General features: G+C 50.1%; 1 protein-coding gene across 1 annotated transcript in view; it reads left to right on the top strand.

The window, feature by feature from the left end:
- Positions 1 to 10,107, top strand: part of ASAP3 (ArfGAP with SH3 domain, ankyrin repeat and PH domain 3) — a 49,498-nt gene continuing 39,391 nt past the window's right edge. Inside the window, 1 exon segment of the mRNA XM_086716014.1 lies at positions 1 to 293. Within this exon segment, the coding sequence (XP_086572140.1) occupies positions 165 to 293 (129 nt within the window). The 5' untranslated portion in view covers positions 1 to 164.

The raw sequence follows: 10,107 nt of genomic DNA, 5'->3' as shown, positions 1-10,107 counted from the left end.
CGGTCGGAGGCAGTCGGGGGCGGGGCGGGGCGGTGCGGAGGGGGCGGGGCGTGCGGAGGCCCCGAAGGTGCTCGCGGCTGGCTGTGAGGTCGGCCCAGCGCGGTGCAGCGAGCGCCCCCCGCGCCCCGCTCCGGCAGTCCCGGCGCCCCCACCCCGCGCCCGCCATGCCCGAGCAGCTCAGCGTCGCGGAGTTCTTGGCCGTCACCGCGGAGGACCTCAGCTCCCCGGCCGGGGCCGCCGCCTTTACCGCCAAGATGCTCCGGTGCCGGGGGGCTGCACTGGCGCGGGAGGAGGTGAGGGGGCCCTGGGCGGGCGGAGTCGGGGGTCCCGGCAGGGCCTCTCCTTGACCTTCACCGGCGTGACCGGCGCTTCGATGGCCCTTACCCCTCCCCGGAAACCTGACCCCTCTCTAGATCTGTGAGAATCGAGTGCATCTCAAACATCTGCGCCCTCCCCGTTGAGTCCGCGGGAGGGCCCGAGGGGGACCGTTTGGGGGGGGGGGGCTTGAGTTCAACTCGATGAAGGACTTCACAGGTCAGGGTCATAACCCCAGTGCTCTTGTTGGTCGGTCCCGTCTCGTGTTTGCTCAGCGCCTCACTGCATCTGTTTGCGTTTTCATCTTTGGAGCCCCACAGATTCGTTCCCCCAGTCACTCCCCTTCTGGGAAAGAGGCCTTCCCGCCTCAGTCCTGAACTTCTCCCCGGCTGCAGGGAGGCCACCTCCTCCTGGCTGCTGGTTCTGAGATTTGGCCGGCGCTTGTGGAATGAATGCGAATGAGAAGGCGCCAGGAGCCGGGGTTCACCTTGGCCAGGCTGTTGGCAAGTTTGTAGCCTCCCCTCCCCTCCCCTTTCCTCTTTGTCTTTCCCAGCAACGCGTCCCAGGCCTTTTCTTTCGCCCTTGCAGGCTGCCCCACCCCATTCCCGTCCTTCTGGAGTTCCTTCCTCTTTCTGGACCTGCTTGCTGCACTTTCCTGGGCCTCCTCTGCAGGGACTATTCTAGGGCAGACACCCTGTGGCTTTGGGCCAAGGGAGAATAATGTAGTTTTGCAGTTCCCTTTCAGAGGATGCCCCAAACTGGATGGCATTTTGGACCTCAGCAGGGGCTCTCATCTGCCATCCTTCACCTTAAGAGTATTGAGCACCTACTGTGTGGCAGATACAAAGCTCAATAGTTCATAATACCCTGGGCCAATGTCTTGAGGAATATCTCCTTCTCCTCCTCTCCCTGGCAGGCTGAACTCCTATCCCAGAATCCGCGTGCATCTCTTTGCAGGGGTGATAGAGGATTGTGGAAAGGGCATTGATTTTGCAGGAGGCAGACCTGCAAATTCTGGCCCTGCAGTTTGCCAGTTGTGCGAGCTTGGGTATGTGACCTGATCTCTTTGAGCCTCGCTTTTGGCATCTATAAAATGGGATGATAATGTTTACCTCACAGGGCTCTGGTATTACATGAGTCAGTGTGTATAAAGCATGCGTCTCGATGAATGGAATGGCTATCAGGTTAATTGATGGACCTTTTTAGACAGTGACTGGGTCCCTTTTGTCCTCATTTCTCTCGCAGAGCCTCACCTAGTGCTCTGTACCTAGTAGGGTCACAGGCTTTAATTAAAATAAGAAGAAGCCAGTGACTTTTTGGCTTCTTTCCTTGGGCAGAACCAGTAACTTAGAGTCCACTGCCTATGAATGTGGATTCTGTTTTTCTGGGAAGTTCACAGGGAAACTGTCATCTCGAGGGGAGAGACCTTCCTGAAGTTTGTCTTCACAGCCTCCCGTGTCAAGACTTGGAAGACTTAAGTGCCATTGGTACCCTTAGGGCTTTCACAGCTCTCCCTCCTCTCTGGGTTCTTCATTAAAATGTTAAATCTGAGCTGGAGCAGGAGAAGGGGCTGTACTATGAACCTTTCTCCAGGGACAGAAATGCCCATTTATCCCTGTGCATCTGGCCTTGCCTGGCTCGGTGTGTGTCAGCACTTGTGTGTGCTGGGCCGGAGGTCGTGAGGGGTGGGGGGGAAACTCTTGGAAGGGGTCTGGAGGCTGTAATGGGCTCTGGTCAGAGCTCAGCTTTGCCCCGGTTCAGGCCGGACAAAAATCTGGCCTCCTTTGCCTTCAGGACTTTGGTTTGATGCATGCAAGCATTTTTGTTTTGTTTGTTTTTATTATTTATTTATTTATTATTTTTTTTCAACTATATAGTTTATTGTCAAATTGGTTTCCTGCAAGCATTTGTTTTTGCAGCAGGGAGGCTGGGGCACCCAAACACAGCTTTTCTCTTCAGCATTTCGGTGTCCAAAAAGGTTAGAATCTGACCTTTGGATTGGACTCTGCTGAGGTTTCCTGTTTGATTTTGCATTCATGTTTATAGTTACATGCAGTTTGATGCGGGCATCTGCCCACCTCCACCCTCCACTCCATCGCCCCCCCCCATTCCACCCCTACCCCCATCCTGGGCATGACTAACCCACACCCAGGCTTGAGGTTCCCTTTGGCTGAATTAAAATGTAACAGATTCTTAAAGCAAGGCTTCCAGTCCCCGCTGGTTTCCTGGGAGTAACTGGAGACTCTTTCCTGAGACTTGCAGCCCCTTTTTTTGCAGTCCAACTAGGAAGGACCCTGGGCAGGCCACTGAAAACTGGAATGTCAGCATTGAGCAACCCTTTAAGATAGAAATCGCCTAGGAACTCTCATTGAAGTTGGGGAAACTGATGTCCAGAGAGTACAAGAGACTCGTCTAAGCTCCCATATCTAGGTAATGAAAGAATTGGCATTGGCACCCAAATATTCTAACCCCTGCTCCGATTCTATTTCCTTCTAAAGCCCAACTGCCTGTCCTCCCTATGTAACTTCTCTGAGCCTCAGTTATCCCACCCTTAAAATGGGTTAATAATCCCTCCTTGTTTACCTCTCTAGGTTGTTAAAGTTTTGTTTTGTTTTTTAACGTTCATTTCTTTTTGAGAGAGAGAGCTCGAGCAGGAGCGGGGCAGAGAGAGAGGGGGACAGAGGATCCAAAGTGAGCTCTGCGCTGACCGTAGTGAGCCCGATACAGGGCTTGAACTCATGAACCGTTAGATCATGACCTGAGCTGAAGTCAGATGTTCAACCGACTGAGCCACCCCGGCGCCCCAAAAGTTTTTTGTTTTTAATTGTGAAACACTATACAAATGTGAGGGAGTGTTAAGACAGATGATCATTCTGTCAACCACTTTCCTGTTCGGGGCCCCTTTACAGCCATCATCTTATTGGTGGTCACAATACCACAGGTGAAAGTGGGCCCGAGAAGGTTAAGGCAGTTGTCTCGTGTCACATGGTGGGTCTGTCTGACTCTGAGTCTGTTCTCTGTCCGGTTCCCCGTGCCATCTCTGGGCTAGGCACCAGGGACATAAAGATGCTACCCTGGTTTGCTGGCTGATTGGGGAGATGTAGCCTATCTTAGGGAGATCAGTAGGAATCCCAGGAGTCTATCCTGAATGCCCAGAGAAAGGTACAGAGGCCAGTGGGGTGGGGAGCTAGAGAACAGTGAGGTGTCGTCAGGGAGAGCTTCCTGGAGGAGGTGACTTCCAGATGGGTGTTGAAGGATGGAAGAACTCCATCATTCAGTGGAGAGCATAAGTGAGTGAATTTGGAGACTGGTGGAAAGAAAGCATATTCAGGAACCAAGTAAACTGTTTTGACCAGTGCTGAGAACTCATGCTATATTGTGCATCTCAAACTACTAGTGAACTTATTTTTCCTATTAGATCTTGGATAAAGCAGTCTTCCGCAAATAGATCTGCCAAGACTTGTGTTGCATGTGTTTATTTGAAGGTTAAGGGAGTTTCAATTGCACAAAGGACAGCATTTTTATGAAGTTAAAATTTTTAATTCCAGTATAGTTAACATATAGTGTTATAAGAACATAATCATTTTTAATTAAAAAATTTAAAAAGATAACAGAAAAGGCAAAAGTCACCTCTGACCACGCCTCACAATCCTTATCCCTCCCCGGAGGTAATTGCTGTGGAAATGTGTGTGTTTCTCAACGTACGTCCTCAGAGAAAACACATTATTGTAAGGGGATGGTGGTTACGAGGAATGTTTACCTCAATTAGTATCATGTCTTTTGTTTTTTGTTTTTTTTTTTTGAGAGAGAGAGAGATGCAGAGCGTGAGTGGGGGAGAGAGAGGGAGACACAGAATCCCAAGCAGGTTCCAAGTATCATGTCTTATATTACATAGTTTTCAGTTTTATTGGAGTCAGATCTGTCTTTTCCTTTGTGACTTTTGCTTTTTTGGAATTTTGTTCTAGAAAGAACATTGCTGATTCTTTTTTTTTTTTTCTTTTAAATTTTTTTTCATTTTATTTATTTGAGAGAGAGAGTGAGAGGATGGGGCAGGGGAGAGAGAGAGAGAGAGAGGGAGAGAAAGAGAGAGAGAGAAAGAAAGAGAGAGAGAGAGAGAGAGAGAAAGAGAGAGAGAGAGTCTTAAGCAGGCTCCATGATCAGTGCAGAGCCCGAAGCAGGGCTCGATCCCACGACCCTGGGATCATGACCTGAGCTGAAACCAAGTTGTACACTCAACCGACTGAGCCACCCAGGGGCCCCCTCATTGCTGATTCTTAATACCCTTGTGACTTTTACATGGTGCTCCATCACGTGTCTTTGTTTGACAAAAAGTAATTAAAATTATGCAATCTTAGCGATTGTTTGTTTGCAGGAAACATAAGGCCTCTCAAGCTGTTTCTGTTGAAGGGAAATTTGTTTTAAGGACTCAGAGGTGCCTCATGGGACTGAAGAGGTATAAGTAAACGTGGACCTCGCCAGGGCCTCACTGGAGGCCGGGAAACTGTCAGAACATCATTTTGGTTCTCTTGCCTCTCTTTCTTTCTGCACATCTGAACACTGCTTTTGGTCACTTGTCATCACACAGGCCCCGAAGGGTATCACACAGTCTTCTGGGGAAGACAGGTGGCTTCAGCCCCCACACCCATGTGACCTCAGTGGTCTAGCCTCTGAAGGTGACCAAGCCAGTCTTGTGTCCCACTTCCCCGTTCCTGGTGGAGAGCTTGACGGCCCAGCTCAGCTTCTGGATTGGTTCTAGAAGTGGGTTTCCACCCCTGGTTTCGTCAGCAGAGGTCATGAGAAGATAGACTCAGGCCGTGTATGCGTGTCTACAGAGACTTGTAGTGTGGAAAGAACACTTCTCAGAGAAGAGGGGCAGAGCCTGGAGAGTCCCCACCCCCCATGTATCCATGGCAATGGTACTTCGTTTGGCACAATCGAAGATCCAGGGAGAGGCACTATGCTCATCTTGTTTTCTGCCTACTTGGTTATCCAGGGGCAGATGAACCCCAGTTTGGAAAGCTCAGGGTTAGTGGACTTAAAAAGACAGAGGGCTAAAGGGTGTAGCATGACTCAGAAGGCCGTGAAGGCCAGTTCGTCACTTGGGCTTTTTGTTGGACAGTGGCGACCAATGGACCCAATCATGTTGTCCAGGGAATGGATGAGGCCAGCCCTGCTGAGGGACACAGCGGCCAGTGAAGTACCTGGGGACTGTTCCATCGCGGGCCCTGTATTAGGCACTGGGTACACACGTTGCTTATGAAAAGAGATGTAGGTCTTTGCCCTGTTGAGCTTATGGTCTTCTGGGGAAGACAGGTAGTCAACGGATTAACAAACAAATAAATAATTGCACATTGTGATAAGTGGCATGACGGCTCAGGTCCGAGGTCCTAGCCCCTCCCTAGCCCATCTCATCCACATCCATGGCTTCAGCCCTCTCTCATCTTTAGGCGACTCACACATCTGTATATCCAGCCCAGACCCTCATGTTCAGGTGCCCACTTGGCTGTTTCACTTAGACATCTCAGTATGTCCAAAACCACACTCGTGACTTTCCCCACAGGCTGGCCCTTCCGGTATCCCCTCCTGTGTGAGTGGTACCTCCCTCTGTTCTGTTACGCCGGCCAGAAACCTTGTACCTCCACATACATCCTTCATCACCAAGGATCACAAGTTCCATAAGCATCTCTGGAGCCCACCCACTTCCCTACATCCCCACCCTAGTCCAGACCACCGCCTCCTCTCCCCTGGCGTGCTGCAGTGGCCTCCTAATTTGTTTCTCTGCTTTTACTCAAGCTCAATTCTCCTGATAGCACTGGATCTCTCTCCTTTGCAGCACACCTCATAGGTATATTTTGTATTTATTTGTATAATCATTTATTAAAATTTGGTTTCTTGGGGCACCTGGGTGGCTCTGTTGGTTAAGTGTCCAACTCTGATCTTGGCTCAGGTCATGATCTCACGGTTTCATGAGTTCAAGCCCCACATCAGGCTCTGTGCTGACAGCGTGGAGCCTGCTTGGGATTCTCTCTCTCCCTCTCTCTCTGCCCCTCCCCCACTCACACTGTCTGTCTGTCTCTCTCTCTCAAAATAAACAAATAAACATTAAATTTTTTTAATAAAAAAATAAAATCTGGTTTCTCACTGGATTTTGACTTCCATGAGAATAGAATTTAATCTCACCACTATACCCCTAGTATTTACCATAACACCATAGTAGGTGCTCAGAAAATATTGGTTGGCTAACAAATAAGTCAAAGAAGAAAACTAAAAAGGAACATTAATAGAGAATAGTGGTGTGAGGGTGCTCCAGATGGAGGGAAGAGCTTAAGCAAAGGCCCTGAGGCAGGAAGGAACCTAAAGTATCTGTGACACTGAAGGAGGTCAGAGGGTAGAAGCATAGCAATGGGCAGATGGGAAGGGCAAGACCAGATGGGTCTGGGAAGGCAGGCAGGGGCTAGATCATACTCAAGCTTGTAGGCCCTGATAGCAAGTGTGGATTTTATCTCTTTTGCAGGCCAGCAGCATGACCCAATTTCTGTTCTAGAAAGATCATATCAGCTGCTGTGTAGAGACTAGACTGGAGGGAGCAGGGGAAGACCCAAGGAGGCTGTTGCGGCTGTTTGGGGAAGAGATGACGGCGGTGTGGATAGTGTCACGATTGGTGGAGGAAAAAAGTGGACAGATTTTAGAAGTATTTTATAAGTAGTAACACCAAGATTTGCTGATAGAGTGCATGTAGGGGGTGGTCAAGAAAGGTTCCCGGGGTGCCTGGGTGGCTCAGTCAGTTGAGCGTCTGGCTTTGGCTCAGGGCATGATCTCACGGTTCGTGAGTTCGAGCCCCACAATGGGCTCTGTGCTGACAGCTCAGAGCCTGGAACCTGCTTCAGATTCTGTGTCTCTCTCTCTCTCTGACCCTCCCCTGCTCGTGCGTGCTCTCTCTCTCTCAAAAAATGAATAAACATTAAGAAAAATAGAAAAAAAATAATAAAAAAAGAAAGGTTTCCAGATTCCCAATGGAAGAGTGCCATTTACTTTTTCCTAGGAAGGGGAGCTCTGGGAGAGAAACTGTTTTGGGGGGAAAGTCAGGAATTCTGTTTGTACATCTTACAGGTCTTTGAGACATCCAAGTGGAGATGTCAAGAAGGCGTTTTAGATATATGAGTTTGGAGATGAAAGGAGTGGGCTGGAGATACACACTGGAGATTGTCAGGGTTGAGAGAGCGAGTTTCAAGCTTGCATCTATGTGAGAATCACCCGATACCATTCCCAGAGGGTCCAATTCAGTAGCTGTGTCTTTCTTAGGCTTCTTATTGCAAGTAACAGAAACCAACCTGAGCTGATTCACATAAAAAAGTTGTTCCCTGAAAGGGAATGCTCAGTAGTTCGCAGAATTTCTGGGAAGCTGGGGTGAGGCGGCAGGCAGGATCTCCGCCAAAATCATTCCAATGAGCCAGTTTGGCGAGGACACTGTTGCCATGCGCTAAGTGTCACAGCTTGTTACTGCCACTGTCCCTGGAGAGGGGGCTCCTTTGTTGCTGTTGCCACCAGCATCAGCGCGGATCTTCCACTCTCTCCTCCTGATTGGGATCCCAGTGCCTGCTTGGCCAAGACTAACTCATACACCTGTACCCTAGCTGCAAGAGAGTCTGGAAAAGCAAGAATTTCATCCGGTCAGCTTTTGTAGGACGCGAGCTCTACCAAGACTTGCACAGCAAGTCGTTTTTTAGGTGGAGGAAGGAAATTCAGATGCCTTACTGGCAAAAACATGGCAAATGCCCTCAGCAGGTTTGCCAAGCATGCAGGAGGGTGCCTGGGAATCTGCATTTTAACCAGCACCCCAGGAGATGCTCGCACAGGCAGTCCACGGATGCTTACGTTACATTCGCTGGTGTTTAAAGCTGAGCAGTGGATAAAGTCACCCACGGAGAGGGATGAAGAGGGCCCAGGTCCAAGCTCTGGGGAGCTCTACGGCCCAGAGATTGGGAGGGGAAGGGTAGTTAACGAAGGGGGCTGAAAAGGAACTGCCAGGGGGGAAGCAGGGAACTCAGGGCCCCAGAAGCCAGGAAAGGAAGATTTCAAGGAGGGACCAATGCTCAGCTCAGTCAGACGCTGCCTAGATGTCCAGAGGCAAAATAAGAAAATGGCAGGTGCAACCCAAGGTTAGCAACACGGAGGTTGTTGATGAACAGGTTCCAAACAGGATTAGTGCTGTTTTCACCTCGACGCTGGCGTGGACTGATTTGAGGAGGGGGCAGATGAGAAGTTCTCCTGAGCTGGGGAACAGAGACATGGGATGATGGCTAGGGACGTGCACCAAGAGGGTCTTTCAGGATGGGCTTGGAACCCAACCTCTTGGTTGAACCCCACCTGAACCCAACCTCTTTCTGTATCTGCCTCTGCACAAGAGCAGAAGGTCTTTCCCAGGGTGTCAGCCTCACGCCCAGCTTTGTGGAGTCTCCTCCCCTCTCTAAATTTCGGTCTTCAGTGTTCACTTCCTTGCCTGGTGTTCAGCTGTTTTTGGCCACTGAGGTGACACAAGTAGGTTTGAGGACAGAAACTGGAACCGCAGATCATGGCAGAAGGAAAATTCTTTCCCCGGAGGCAACTTGGTAGTCTAGACCTCAGACAGGCATTGTTGCTAGAAGATCCTTTTTTTTTTTTTCCTTAACTTTTTAAACGCTTATTTATTTTTGAGAGAGAGACAGAGCATGTGTGTGCGAGCGGGGGAAGGGCAGAGAAGGAGACAGAGGATTCGAAATGGGCTCCACGCCAGCAGCAGAGAGCCCAATGTAGGGCTCGAACACATGGAACCACAAGATCATGACCTGAGCTGGAGTCGGACGCATAACCAACTAAGCCACTCAGGTGCCTAGCTAGAAAATCCTTTTGATGGGCCTAGTGCCTGGGCTCAGAGCACCTGAGGCAGTGAGGCCCGTGGAGGCACAGTGAATGCCCCAGACTCAGAGGCAGGGCCCTGGGCTCCCTCTACCATGGGAACACTGTGCCTGGGCCTCACTGGGGTCAGGGACGGGGCCTCACGGTGGAGGGTATAGGAGGCTGAGCTGGGAAGAGCCGCTAAAGTTCTCTAACTCAGCTGGCTTTTGACCTTAACTGAGCTTTTAAGAAATTTGGATGCTGTAGCCTCTACCCAGATGTTTTTTTTTTTTTAATTTTTTTTAACGTTTATTTATTTTTGAGACAGAGACAGAGCATGAACGGGGGAGGGTCAGAGAGAGGGAGACACAGAATCTGAAACAGGCTCCAGGCTCTGAGCTGTCAGCCCAGAGCCCGACGCGGGGCTCGAACTCACGGACTGCGAGATCATGACCTGAGCCGAAGTCGGCCGCTTAACCGACTGAGCCACCCAGGCGCCCCTCTACCCAGATGTACTTTATGAAAATCTCCTCCCGGGGGGTGGGGCCTGGGCAAGTGAGCCGTTCAGAAATTCCCCGGGAGACTGATGAGCACTGGGCAAAAACTGTTGTGGTTAGCTGTGACCTGCCCACTTAAGGTTATTGAACTTATCCAACACCTCCTGTGAGCATAGGTGGGATGGCAGGTTCTAGGGGCATGGAGATGACAAGACAAGGGCCCCGTCTGGAAAGGAGAAGGACTTACACCCATGAAAGGATGACTGACAACCCACGGCATACAGAGATGTGGCTGAGGTCTATGGAGAGAGTCCAGTGACTGAGGTCAGACAATCCTGGGTTTGAATTGCTGTTGGTTGTGTGACCTCAGGCAAATGAATTAACCTTTCTGAATCTCAGTTTCCCCCTCTGTAAATCATGC

Source organism: Puma concolor, chromosome C1, assembly GCF_028749965.1.
Source record: "Puma concolor isolate L17-30 chromosome C1, mPumCon1.1.hap2, whole genome shotgun sequence".
Classification (NCBI taxonomy): domain Eukaryota; kingdom Metazoa; phylum Chordata; class Mammalia; order Carnivora; family Felidae; genus Puma; species Puma concolor.
Note: the sequence above shows the minus strand (reverse complement) of the source record. Positions and strands in the feature narration are given on the sequence as shown.